We start from the raw sequence: 14355 nt of genomic DNA, 5'->3' as shown, positions 1-14355 counted from the left end.
TATCTTGATAATACATTTCATTATCTTACCATGTTTCAGTCCCTTTATAATTATGTATTTTATTGTGACAATGCCCTGTTCCCAGTGGCATTGAATTAAAAGCTTGAAAATGCTTTCATTTTGCTTGTTCAGCTCTCTACTTTATCACTTCTAAAATATCAAGCCTGAACAGCTCTATAAAAATGAATGTGTTTTCTCCATCCTCTGCTGTGTGCCAAACTGCAGCCTCCAAATCAGGTAGCGTGTTCAGCAAGAGCTGCAGTGGAAACCTCCCAACCACCCTTACAGGGGATTAGGCCAGCATTGCTCTTGAGCCTTCTGTAGCATATTGCTGCGAGCACTCCTTCGCTCATGCTTCTCTGGCAGATCTGACATGATTATTTGAAGAAGATGAAAAAAATGAAAGGGTGGGGAGGGAACCTGGTTCTTGCAGGTTGCTCTCCTCAATTAAGGAGCTTTTGTTCTTGCAATTGGAGTTATCAGGAAGGTTTGCACCGGTTCTAGGGTGTGTCAGGACCAGGAACTCCAAGCGGGTTTCATTGACATAGTCACAGGTTTAGCTGCCAAATCATGTGCGTGCTGAGCTTTCAACATAACCTCTCTGCTTCTGGAGATAATTTTTTTTAAAGAAATCTCTTTGGTTTTGACTAGCCATATCTGTTCGCAAATCTTGGTGCTGCCCTTGCCTGAACTTTTACATGCTGTTACATGTTCTGTATTTTGTTTCTATAATGCTTTTCTTTCCCATTTCTTTGTTGCTCCCTCACTCAGAGCCTGGATATGATTGATGATGAGGTGAGATACTAGTGTGCTGTTGTGGTGATTCGTGTGATCATCGCGTGGCAATGTATCATCTCATTTGCAGATTCATGTTCCTTGTTTTACGGTGTTGTGTGGCAAACCCCCTTGTTCGAGCGGAACATGCACATGTCACTGGCTCCTCTCTCCCTGTCTTGAGTTCCCCTCTCCTTTCTGCTAAGAGTTTTCAAGGCCATAGCAAATTGCAGTTTTTGCAGCATGCTGGAAGGGGGAGGAGGGTTGGTGTCAGAGCAGATCCGCCAAGCCAAGCATCAGCTGCACTGAGCTCCTACTGGCGATAGGAGAAGGAAAAGATAGTGCTTAATCCGTCTTTTCCCCTTCTCCGAGAACTGGACAGCCAAAAGCTGAGAGCTCCCAGCATCATCTAACCCAGCACAAAAGCTGCTCTAACAGCAGACAGCTGCTGCAGCCTGTAGCAGCTGCTTTGCTGACCACGGCTGGAACAGAGTAGCTTTTGTTTCAGGCCCCACTAGCATACCCCTGGGTGGAATAAAGTGGCAGAGCAGGGACATGGGGCTGCTTCAGCAGCTGACGTCCCACCGGCCCTTTCTGGTGCTGTGTTTGTGCTCTCCTCCACAGCAGCAGTGCAACGGGATGAGAGCAGGGCCAGGGCTGTGGGATCACTGCATGTTCCTTACTGCTCCTCAGTGTCATCTCATAGTCTTCCGTAGATATTGTCAGTCTCACTGGCTGTTTGATGTCATCACTTTGAACTTCAGAGTGGTCTTCTGAGGTTTTTTCACCTGAATTTCATTTTTATAGCTTAAGCACATCATAAAGATCCATGAATGATCCTGAGAAGTGGAATGCAGAACTCATTGCATCCTTTAGAAACGTTCTAATTTGAAGGATAAAAATCTTGCGAGGGAATGGGAGCCATACCTGTTTCGAATTGTGCCACCTGGCCATTTTAGTCCCTGTTTGGGTTAAAAGGAATGCCAGTTCTTCTATTTATATATAGAAGACTTTTTGGGTACCTTGTGCCAATTCTTAGATATCTGGTTAGGTACAGATGTATACAGTGGTGTGAAATTGTTATCGTTGTAGTGTAAAGATGCTGGCGGTTTGTACAGAAAAATGTTGTTACTTGTCCGTGTTACCCTTTTAATAATAACGCAGCATGTTTTTGTCACAGATCCTTGACGATGGGCAGTCTCCTAAGCACAGTCAGTGTCAGAGTCGTGCTGTTCAGGAGTGGAGCGTGCAGCAGGTTTCCCACTGGTTAATGAGCCTGAACCTTGAACAGTATGTTTCTGAATTCAGTGCCCAAAACATTAATGGGGAGCATCTCCTTCAGCTGGATGGCAGTAAGCTCAAGGTAACTGACTGACTGGACTTCAAGACTAGCTGTAGTATTTATTATCACTTTAGGTAATCTTAAAGGAAGTAAGAATTCGGCCAGAAAGCAGTGAATTGCTGTGTGTGGGGTGGTGATAAACTAGAATAATAAACACAGAGTATAAAGCCACAGCAGCACTTTAAGAAATTCCCATATGCGCTTGGGTTCAGAAGCTTCAGAAGTAGGGAGCATTTGCTTTGTGAAAACTCTGTGTGTATATAATGTACCCATATTTGCATGCGTACGTCATATAGCCGCATGTGTAAGTGGTATTTGCGTGCACATATTTCTCCTCCAGCTCTGTTTTGCAAAAGGGTGATTCAGAGAAAATAGTAAATAGAAATACATCAGAAGCAGCAACTGAAAAATAGATTACTGGGATACTGGAGGCATAAGCTGATACCAATTGTACTATGTTAGAACTAAATTCAATATTGATGTATAAAGTATGCATGGTTTCTTGTAGTGAAAATATGAGTCGACATTTGTCAAAAATAATTCTAGAAAGGAGTTGTGGGAGGCTCAGTATGTCTGAAAATTAAAGTTTGGTGTTTCTTTTCTGAATTTTTTTGCTGGCGTTTCACTAACTCTAGGGGTTTTAGAAGAGAGCAAGTGAACTTTTGACGAAGGCATAGCAGTGAGAATTGGGAAGTCTTGTTCTATGTGGACTTAGATGACCTCAGGCAAATAGTTTAATCTTTATTTGCCTCATTTGATCAATGAAATCAACACTGGTGATGGCAATGAGATCTAAGTCTTTAATATTCTAGAAGTAGAAGACATGGAAATTAGTACAGAAGTACATTACTTACACATCAGTAATGTGTCTGAATTTGCTTAGTTGTTACAGTCTTCTACCTAAGAAGAGTTATTACTACAATATGAAAACATTTGTGATAGATTAAACTATATGAAATTATTTTCCTTTTTAAATTTTGTTTTCTCCACCTCAGGCTCTTGGTATAACATCTTCCCAGGACAGAGCAATCATTAAGAAAAAGCTAAAGGAAATGAAAGCATCCTTGGAGAAAGCTCGCAAAGCTCAAGAGAAAATGGAAAAGCAAAGGGAAAAGCTTCGGAAGAAGGAACAAGAGCAACTACAGAGGAAATCCAAGAAAACAGACAAGTCTTCATCAGATGCAACAGAGGGCACCAACGAGCAGTGATAAGCAGAAGTGCTGCTGTGGTGGGAGAGCAGAGGCACTTCAAGGGAAGAGGAACTCACATCCACTCTGGTGCCCCTTCAGCTTTCTTGCATTCATTACACAGGAGTGTGTACAGAGAAAGGGGGCTATACATAGATTGACTAGGGAAATTTATATTGTATAGTTTTATTTTCCCGCATATCCAGTTCACGCTCGTTGTTGTTGCCATGTGAAACAGCCCCAGCCCCTCAGTTTGTTTTGTTGTTGTTGACAGCTAACAGATTTCATATTTGCGTGGCGGTGTTTTCTTCCAAACTACTCTTCTCTATTGAGCTCTATGTGTTTGGTCACTTCAGTAACCAGCATGATGCCGAGGAGCATGGTCCACTGCTTCACCTCTTCTGAATAGGATGGACAGTCGAAACGATTGGTGAACGTTTCTTCAGCTGGGTAAAAGGAGTTGTGCTCTGTCCAGCAAGAGCTGACTTAACTTTCTAACTGGAAGTTCAGCTTCTTTACTGTGTTTGGATACTCAGTTCTGTCTACTGGAGTAAGTTTCATCTTGCATCAGTACCTTGAAGCGACACTGCTCTGGAAACACAACTTTTCAGTGACTACTTCTTATACACTGGAGATAAAGACAGGAGAGTCGATATTCCTCCTGGGTAAAAGACAGGAGGTGAAACTCTTTCTGTTAACTGTACAATAGTTAATCCAGGAAGGAGGCAAAGCCTTAAATGATTATGTGGGTTTACACAGAAATCTAAGGATAACATTTATCTTTTAGATATCTGAGCAAGGGTGAATTCCTAACTAGAGCACACCGTATAGATCTGTATAAATTTCATTGTGCTCCCAGTGTGTAGGCAACTTTCTTATAGCACACTCTTCTTTCTTTTTCATGTGTTTTGAACAGGAAACTGGGCTTGTTTTGTTTTGGGTTTTTTTTTCCAAGAAAAACACCACATCTTCAGACCCATTCTCCAGTAAGCATTGGGAGAATAAGCTTTGTGCTATGCTGTTATGAAGATGTTGTTGGAAACGATTATCAAACTTAAGTCTGCTGAAGATTTTCAGTTTTTCAAGAAGTGCACTTTAAGAAGAGGAAGACGAGGGATCCTGGTTAAAATTGAATTCAGTGCATTGCTGTTAAGATCAATGCTGCCATGGAGGTGACGGTTACTAAATCCAAAGCTGCCATATATTAACTGTTTTGATTGACGTGTTTAAAGAATATCCCCATCAAAACCTGAATTTTTGGGCATAGGCTGTAGAATGTTTTGATGGCTAAGCAGTGGTCATATGACATCCTTCAGGAGTTTCTGTTTTCCTGGTGTATGAGGCCATCAGCAAAGCCTGCTGTGTAGTTTTGACTATGACAGAAGCATTGTACAGCTCGCGCTGTGTGTTCTTACTGCCTCTTAAGAGTGGTATTAAAATATTCAGTATTTCTTCAAAAGAATGGGCAGACAACATGGAGATATCCACAATGAGAAGCTAGAGATATTAGCTTACTGCTTTGTGGTCAAAGCTAACTACTTAGCAGTATTTATAGTTGAGAAACATCGCTTCCCTTTCCTGCATCCTGGAAGTTGCAGTCTTCATCTAGTGATGCCAGCCCACAAATTGTTAAAGATGTTTATGCAAAGTTAGAATCTTGAACTGAAACATTTGACAAACTGGAAAATGAAAATATTGAATTCTTTTGAAGAAAATGCTTAGTTTAGTTTGGCTTGGCTTCTCTTCTGCTCTGTACTTTATGGCATTGAGATTTGTGTCTGTAAAGTTCTCTGAAGCTCAGATTCAAAATAGTTGGGCTGCAATGTTTATGGTTAAATTTATTTTGATCCTAATAAGTTCTTTCTCATGTAAAATGGTCTGTAAACTGAGAGAGCCTAGTTAATTCAAAACTCATACACAACAGATCTACTTAGCATTAGCTTTATTTTTCCTTCCAAATCCTATTTCTACAAGTTTCTGCTGTGTATTTTATTCAGATCAAAAAATGAAATTGCCGTAAAAGATACTTCCTGATCATTCTAAAGGCTTGTGATATCTTTCTTGAGATAGACCACCAGCAAAAAAATACACCTGCTAACAGGAATTCCATATTGCAGTGAACCTTTCTGTGCTTTGTAGAAGAAAAATTATACAAATGTTTAACAGCCTTGTAAAACTAGCATTCTGTTACTTCAGGAGTTAATCAGTTTATATTTGAGTAAGAGAAGTTATCTGGAAGAAACTGGAAATTGAATATTTTAAATACAGTGTTGATAAATGCATTCAATGATGACTTTCTTTTTAATTTATGTTTACGTTGTAGTAATGTTTAAGTGGTTGTATATAGTAATCTAAGGTGGTGTCCCTGTTTTATGTTCTTTATTTCCTTAGAAACCTGAGCAGACTGCTTGGCATTATACATTGAGTTTTCATTCTCGCTGCTTAGAACAGTGCCTAGTTAATCTCTTCGTAAATCAGATTCTTATTCTGAGGAATAGCTATTTCAACTTAAGTCCTTTAAGTGTTCAGGGGTTTTTATTGCTTTGTGGTAACGTTATTTTGTTATTCTTGGACTAAAAAAAAAATAACAAAAACCTAACTTAAAAAAACCCTAGTAGCTTAAATCTAAAATAAAATCATAAAATGCATTTTGATCAATACATGAAAACTAAGCAAACAGCAATGTCAAGAGTTTTGCTCTTTTTTTTCTGTAATAAAAGAGATTTATGTGGTTCCTTTTATTAAGTATGGTAACTCATTGTTGGGACATGCAGAAATGTCACTGGATAACAGAGGTAAAGCACAGTTTGAAGCTTTTTTGTTACCGTTCTATAGGATGTTTAAAGTTGTGTTGCATTTTCTCCCCTTGTACTGTGTAATGACATATATGAAACACAAGATAAGGACGTCTCATCGTTCTTAACTTAAACTTCCTGTAAACCAATGCTAAGTCAGGCTAATGTGGGGGTTTGTGTAATAAGAAGAAACAAATATTCCATGCTTAATGACTGGAAAGAATTCCTCTTTTGGCTCACCTGCAGATGTAACTGTCGCCTACTTTTGCATATTTATTTGTGGAGCTAAAGCAATTTTGAATATGCTGACCAGTCCGGCCACTTCTAAACAACTGTGCAGGCAGCGTGGTGTTTCCACGCCTCTAGCCATGCATCTGTGTCACCTTTACACCTAGGTGACTGCAGCAGGCTGGGGTAGTTAACTTCTCCCTGGTTGCGATGCTAGGCCAATTCTGTAAACTCTAGTTCTGCTCATTGCTGCAGTATTTCCAGGTTGTGAAGATATTGAGCCTCTGAAAGGGTGAAGAAAGGAGAGTTAGCAAAAAATCGAACTCTGGAAAATAGAAAATAAAAGATACAACACTGCAGGTTACTTTAGTGCTACAAAAGCTGGTGTTTATACTGAGATTCTGGAAAGAGCGGTGGCTCCTTGCTCTGTCCAAATAAGCCAAACATACTGACATTACTTGCTTCCACCTCGTATTTTCCCGCGTGGGGTGCTGCACCCGTGTGACTTGTGTGTTAAAACTCCCAATTCAGTGTCAGTCTGCCCGGGCAGATCAGGACCAGGGCGTGAGGAAGGAGCCAAACCTGTTCATTGCAATGCACAGAGTATTGCCCACTGCTGTTTGCGTTTCACCCGCCACTCTGAGCACGTCTGGTGGGGGTCACTGTAAGTGGAGCCTGTTCTAGATCGTAGGTTAGAATTGCCCAGTGGAACAGAAGCCAGTAATACCAAGCTGAACAGAGTTAGGTGATGTTTGTACCTCAGTGTATACAAATGCTTTTGCATTTTTTTAACTTAAATTTTTTTGCAAAGGCATCTATTGTGCTATGACTAGTCCGCTGCTAAGATACCGCAAGAATTGAGCTTTTATAAGAATTACTGAGCAACTTTCCTCTGAAGCTTGCCAGTCCTCTGCTGTCATTGACGTTCAGAGGTGCTTGACGCTGAGCATCAGCGTTCTTCATACTTCATTGCTTCCCTCAAAGCCTCCTGTTCTCCTGAGCTGCTTCACCTTCACTTCCTGGCTCAAGTGCTGGCGAGTAAGAGGTGAGCAATGTTGTGTGATTTTTAAGAATGAATTGTGTCCCACTTTTAAATTAGAGAAAGAAGTGCCACTCGTTAGTAGTGCAGAATCCAGTTCTACAGTAGGGTGGAAGAGGATCATCATTTAGCTGTGTCTTGACAAGAAGTACCATTCCAGGTCCCATCACAGCATTGAAAATCAAAAGGAAAAGTGTGCACAGATTCAGCTGGAGTTCTTTACAGAATCTGCAGTGCAGTCTGTACTGTTTTTCAATGCTGAAATTTAGGGGAAGTTTGCAAGAATTAAGTCCTGTGTTGATTTCTTAGCCTAGTGTTTACAGAGAGAAAATATTGTCAAGGCAAAAGTAAAACCTGATCTTGCTTTTTTTTAGGTGTGGCCTTGTCCCTTGCACTGTCATCAAACTAAGTGGTAGAGGGGCTGGACCCTTCTAATAGCACTTCCCCCATTCCGTGCTCTCCCTCACTTGAAAACCTCAGGAAACCTATCTCGTGGTCCAAAACACTGAAAAAAACAGACATGTGAAAGTAGTAGCACATATTTAATTAAGTTGTAAGTCTTTTGTTCAAATGGACAGAGTGCACAGAGCAGTTAGATGGTTTGGGCTTAGTTTTGTTAAGTTAGTGATTAAAAATAATCAATTAGTCTTTCTAGAAATGACATTTTTTAAGTGATTTGTGGCTTGATTCCTCTTTAAATAAATACGTATGTGTTTGTGTGTGTACATGCATATGTACGTACATGGATATTCATACAGCTTTACGCTGCACTGAGATTAGTGGCAGTTAGCACGTAGGTAGACAGGCATTACAGGGCTGTAGGCACATGGTCTGCGTGGTGGGCAGAGGGCCCCGGGACTGTCTGCAGGCTCCGAGGAGCAAAGCGCTGCCCCTCAGTCTCACCAGCAGGCTCACCCTTGTCTGTGCTGGTAGCTTTACTCACTCCTTTCTTGTAGGTTTTTGTGTATTTTGCAGATCAGAAGATTTTAAAGTTTTGTGAAAACCGTATACAGAATGGTCCTCTGCAAGTCCTTCTGCGCGTTGTCCTCGGGTTGGGTTTTTGGGGTGAGAGGTTGACAGGATTGGTTTATTGGACTGTCAGTATTCTAGGAAGGAAACCCTTTTTTTTATATTTTGTAACCCTAACTTTAATTTCTATCAGAGCATTTTCAGCAGCTCGTTTTTGAGCGGGATTGTGAGGAGTGACATCTGAGGTGTCCTACCTATCCACCACAGCGGAGTGTGGGTCACCTGCACAGTTCCTTTGGTTAACCTCACGTAGTATGTGTTTTACAGTATTTTTTCCACCTGTAGAACTGGCTTTTTGAAGCTGTGACACGTTAGTGATGACATTGAGCCCTCCGACCCCTCATTGTAAAATGAGCTTTCTCTTATTAACTGGCAGTACTAACTGCCGTACGTTTGCTGTAGGCATTAAGTAATGATTTAAAAGATGTGTGAAGAATAAGAACTGGAAGGTTTGGCGTTAATGCCTTGAGCTGCCTCTTTCTTCAGGAAGTTTGGGCTGTGTTGAGAACGAGCCGTAGGGTTTGTGAAACCCGGCCTGCTGAGTTGGGCGGGTTTCTTCTTCCAGAGCAAGGGGAGGTGAGGAGGGCTCGCAGCTCCTGAGGTGGGGTCCTGAGCCTCCCGCTGGGTTTTCAGTGGGAGCTCTGTCACTGACACCAGTGGAAGCAGGTTCAGGCCCTGGTGCAGAAGCATCCGAAGGAGAGGGGGATCCCAGGGCACCAGACGTAAGGAGTAACCAGCCCATTTGGAAGCGGGGAGTGCACAGTGAACCTCTTCTGACTGTACTTTCCCATTCACATTTACTGTCTGAAGAAACGCTTTTGTATTTTCCAGCCATGTTGCAATGGTAACTCACTGGTCACTGACAAGTGTTAGACATACTGCTAGAAGACCAGGCAGCTAAAAGACTACAATGCACTGTGCTCACTGTGCTTCTTCCATTGTTTCTTTTTATATTGTTGAAGAGGTGGTTGCGCTTCAGATTTTTTCCGTTTTCTTTTATTTTTTCAAAGAGGTCAAATGTATATGAAGTGCATGTTATCCTGAACTTTTTGTTTGTACATCTTGGTGTCTGATCATCTGCATGAAAGACACAGTAGTGCCATGTCTGAGCTTGTTCTCTTGTGCTTGGTTGATATGAACTTCTCTAGATTGTTGAGTTTTCCCCAAAATAACTTTGGTTAATATTTAGTTATTGGGAGACATCAAAACAAAACATCACGGTGGCCCTTTGTTTTCTTACAGTTTAAATACAAACAACAAAGCCTTGTGGTTTAAAGTTGATTTGTTAGTGTAAATAACTTTCTTGCCAATGAGTATTATTGTTGTTAGACAACGAATGCAATAAAATGAGAAATCCTGAATCTTTATTAGAATTTGTATCGAGTCCTCACTTTCCTGCCCGTTTGTTGGTCATTCCAGAAGAAATAATAAATGGTGAGCACAACTGGACAGCTGTTGCTGCATGGGTCAGACTTGGCGGGGTGGGGGGGGGGCGGGGAGGGACACATGGACCTTGCCCTGCTTGTTCTTTCCTTCCTTCTGCTCAGTGCCAAAGATTATTTTAATCCCAGCTGTTGGCCAAATTGGCATGATTCACAGAGTGCCAAGTGGGTCTCATTTACAATCTGTAATTATGTAAAAAGAAGTAAAAAAAAAAAAATAGGAGTAAGGAAAGAGAATGGTGTTTTTTCTTCATGTGCAGATGAAATGTAGCGTGCGATGTTTAGCTGCAGGTTGATGTAAAATTAGGCTGCCTTCACACTGATGCTGGTCCATGTTTGTCTCTTTAAAAGACCTGGATTAGTTTTGGTATATAAAAAATTTTACACTCACGTGTAGGTTAGTTATAACGGGCATTTCATACATTCAAAGTACAGCAGTTCCTCTGCTGAACATGTTTAATGTGTCTTTATTCTTTACTTTTGTTTATTCTATTTTAGTAAAGCATTAAATTAGGGAAAAGCGGAGGGCACAGCCTGTCTGATTTGTGTAGTTGTTTCAGTGGATTTACATCTGGCCAAATCTAGGCCAAATACCCTGCACTTAATCTGTCTAACCCGGTCTGTGTTTCCCAGCAGCTGCATCATAAATCTTGCTTTCCGCTAATACGGCCACCACCTGCAAGAAGATAAAAGAATCCTCAATCCATGAAATTATCATCTTAATTAAAACAGGTCTATTAAGAGGCGGTAAGTCCACAACTGATATGTAAAATGTGTCTGCTCAGCAGCTTCCTAAGCCTGGAGCCATTTATACGTGTGTCCTTGTTGTGTGTGCAGGTTGTCTCAGGCACCTGCAGTTTGGTTTCTGAAATGCCCAGAACCGCTCCAGGCTCTACAGCTTGTAAAAGATGACGGGTTGTGCCCTCCTCTGGGAAGCAAGCCCCGATTTTCCCTGTCCAGGTTACCTTGTAATTGGGAGGCCAGGCTTGAGGTGCACCTTCCTCCCCTGCTCTTTCTGGACCGAGGCTGCCAGTGTGTTTTATCAGGGGGCGATTTCACACGGAGGGGTAGAAGCTGTACCCCAGCATTGCTTTAGGTGCAAAACGTGTGCTTGCTGTCTCTGTCCTGCCCAGCACCGCTTCAACGCGCGGTGGCCCAGCTCCCATTCCCACCTCTGCGCTGCGAGGCCGGGACACCCCAAGGGGAGGCTGGCAATGGGCTTCCAGCCCTCCTTGCCTCACGCTAAAATTCGAAATTTGACTATTAGTAATAGCAGAGACTAAATCCTACCTGTGATCTCTCCCCTTTCAAACGCTTTAGGAAAAGGTAAGGCCCGTCACTTGCACATGCTTATCTCTGTGGGCAGACTGCTGGGAAAACCTTCAGTACAGGAACAGTTAAAAAAAAGAGGGGAAAAAAAAAAGCCAGTGATGAGTGACCACATTCTTTATTTTCTGAAAGGCCAAAACCAACAAAAATTAGACATTTGACAAGATCCAACAACATGTAGATTTGCTCATCTGAAGATGTTCTAAGCTACTGGGAAATGTGAAATTAATGTTTTGATGGGTCACTTCTACCACTGCAGAGGTAAATGCTGGCTGTTACACTGCTACAACCACCAAGTAAATCCGGACCAGCAGAGTGACAGGTCGGTGTTCGGCTGTGTGAATGCCACTGTTGCAAAACCCTAACTCTTTAGAAGATGGCACCTTTATTTTCTCGAGAACAAATAATGGTACAAGGCTAAAATAATTATTTTAAAATGCTAGTGCAGGACGTTGATGACTAATTGTGAACAAATTAGTACCCCAGCCCCTCCTTATTGTCAGAACTTCCTACAGAGCAGTTCTTTCTGTCTGGGCTCTGGGAACCACATCTGTTCCTCAAGGCTGAAAATGGATTCCGAGTTCCTGCAGGAAAGCACGCCGCTGCCCAGGGAAGCTGAAAATGTCCTGCAGGGAGAGAAGTTGCTAAGGAAGGAGCGGCAAAGCCGGAGTTACGGTAAATTATGTTCTCGAGTGCTTGGTGCAGTCAGCTGATGCCAAAGGCAAGTCCAGCAAAGGGATGAGACAGAAGCCACCCTCATTCAGGGCCAGCTCTGCTCTGTGGGAGGGCTGCCTGCACGCCGTGGTTAGCAAAAGACTTGAAACCGTGATCTGAACAGATGAGTCCCTGTCACCAAAGGCTCCGCAGACAGACGGTAAACGCTGGGCAGTGCTCAAGTCCCCAGATCACGGAGCACTGATGCCCAAAGTGTGGGCACTTTGGAGAGGAGCTACAAACACTGTGCACAGACCTGCTGATGCAGGGCCCTGCCCAAGAGACAAGGTCAATTAGCCACACAGTTAAACCTAAAGCTCGAGTCTCCCCCTCCAGGCATCGCTAGACCCCGCAGCACTGTGCTGTTTGTATGCAGAACATCACAAATACCAGCAACCGCTGTTGCTACGCAGGGGTGAAGGAGTTGTCTGCCATGGCAGCGGTGGGAAGCTGCTAGCGTCGGGCAGGGCACAGTGACCGAGCCGACGTGCCACTGTCTCATTTCTTAACCTCGTGCAACTTCTTGCGCCCAGGGACATGCCTTAGACCACAGTGTCTCTGCCAGCGAGCCAGTGACAGCGCAGGGGCGAGGGCTGGAGCAGACACTCTCCAGGGACATGAGGTGATGTGGCAAGACCCACAGCCCACTGCAGCTGTGCAGAGGAAGGGGGATTGCACCGTCCCTCCCGTACAGCAATGCAGCCCCAGCCACGAGCCCTGGCACCAACTCCTTGCTCTGGTTAGAGCTGTCCCTTTCCCTCGGAGAAGCAGCAGTAACTCCTTTGTACCAGTGGATGAACGCCTTTAGGCTTGTTTTCATTAGGAAGGAAAGGTGCAGGAGCCAAGAGGTGCTGGCAGACATATTTGCTGTTCAGGGCCACTGCTCACCCAAACCTTAGCCCCCTGTAATGCTTCCTCTCAGCCAGAATGACAAAACCCAAAGACAGACAAAGGTTTGCACATACTCTGGCTCCTGTCTCAGTGTTTGGGCCACTACAGAGCGGGTTATTTGCTCTATCTTGTAGGCAGAAGCGCACCTGTGTTTTCAAAGTACCGCACTTCCCATGTACTCACCAGGTTAGAGGGGCCGTGGCTAGAGGTGGAGCAAATTGCAGCAGGGAGCAGCGAAGCCAGAAGAGCAACTGGCACCCAGGCACTGGCTCTGTTTCCTCCTGAGCTCACGCTTCATGAGCCGCCTGCCTTTTTTCTCCACACAGTGATGGAAAAACAGCAGTGAGGAAATGGTCCTGCATCAGCTGAGGGATGGGGAGGGGATGGTGGCCCTGGGCAGGTCTGTCTGGTGACACCATTCAGAGGGGCAGCCAAGGTGCTGGGAAGTGCCAGTGCGGGCAGGCGCAGGCAGCACAGCGGCAACCCCGGCAGGGGAGCAGCCACCAACAGCGTGGAGCCTTAGCTGTCAGCATCGCTCACAGCACCAGGGTGGTGATCAGAGGTGGGAACTCGGAGGACAAGAGCAGCTGCAGGAGCTGCTCTGTGATTAAGGACATCTGTACTAGTGAAAGAAGAGCTCGCTCCACAGGCAGGAACCCAAGGGGTGGCTCCAACAGGGGCTTCTGCAAGCCTGGTGTCTTGCTGTAAAGCACAAGGATGATTCCCCGCTTCAAAGGACCTGCAATTCAATTTATTGCAAGTCATGACTGCTAGCTAACACCAGTCTAAAAATATCAATCAATAGAAAACTGGACAGGTCTTTTAGCAGTGCACATTAGCAGTAACCGCTGCTGGATGAAGGTGAAACGAAGCGGGTGTGGGCTGCACAGTGGGAATCGGCTCCGTACAGGCTGGACGTTAAACATGGAGCACGCATGGCCCACACTTGGAGGCAGTCACTGTGGCAAAGCCCAGAAATGGTCCCTTTGCTGTGACAGACAACAGTAATTGCTAATGAACTTTTGACTGAAGGTGGTCAGGAGTTGTTTCCCACTCTTTAAGGAAAAAACTCCCTTTGGAAGACTCATTAAGAAACCACTCCAAAGTGAAGCCCCCCCCCTCTCCTCTTAGTAGGATTAAGACAAATTTATGAAACTGAAGTAACGTGAGAAAATGGCTTAAAGGAGAAAGAGGGAAGAAATGAGACTGGGATAACTTTTATTCTCCCTCCAGTTATTTCGGAAGCACTACGGAAAGCCAACAGGAAGGTTGGGAAGAAAAACCCTTAGCACAGTGCCTGGGAAATCCCAAAGGTTGGTGACAAGCAAGCAGACCACACTGGTAGTTAGCAATTCTCATTTACAAAATCAGTTTTCCCTGGAGAAAAAAAAAAAAGAAATCCACAGAAATCCAGTCGCAACAGATAATTCAATGTCTGACAGTTTGTAATCTGAACTTCAAGGTTACCCTTTGTTACCGACATGGGGTCCTCCACATTACACAAATAAACTAATTTCTCACCTTCAATTCAATTTCCTTTACTATTGCGTAAAACACTCATTTTGGAGAGGAAAGCGAAAAGACA

General features: G+C 43.6%; 1 protein-coding gene across 2 annotated transcripts in view; it reads left to right on the top strand.

Moving 5' to 3' along the window:
• PPP1R9A (protein phosphatase 1 regulatory subunit 9A) overlaps positions 1 to 9759 on the top strand; it is a 160670-nt gene extending 150911 nt beyond the window's left edge. For both annotated transcript variants that reach the window (XM_068404446.1, XM_068404445.1), the window contains 2 exons: positions 1955 to 2137; positions 3112 to 9759. In XM_068404446.1, coding sequence (XP_068260547.1) covers positions 1955 to 2137; positions 3112 to 3324 — 396 coding nt within the window. In that variant the 3' untranslated portion in view covers positions 3325 to 9759. The remainder of the gene's footprint in view (positions 1 to 1954; positions 2138 to 3111) is intronic.
• Positions 9760 to 14355: the final 4596 nt, after the last annotated feature.

This window comes from Nyctibius grandis, chromosome 7, assembly GCF_013368605.1.
Source record: "Nyctibius grandis isolate bNycGra1 chromosome 7, bNycGra1.pri, whole genome shotgun sequence".
In the NCBI taxonomy this organism is placed as follows: domain Eukaryota; kingdom Metazoa; phylum Chordata; class Aves; order Nyctibiiformes; family Nyctibiidae; genus Nyctibius; species Nyctibius grandis.
The sequence above is the reverse complement of the archived record's forward strand: the minus strand, read 5'-3'. Positions and strand labels throughout refer to the sequence as shown.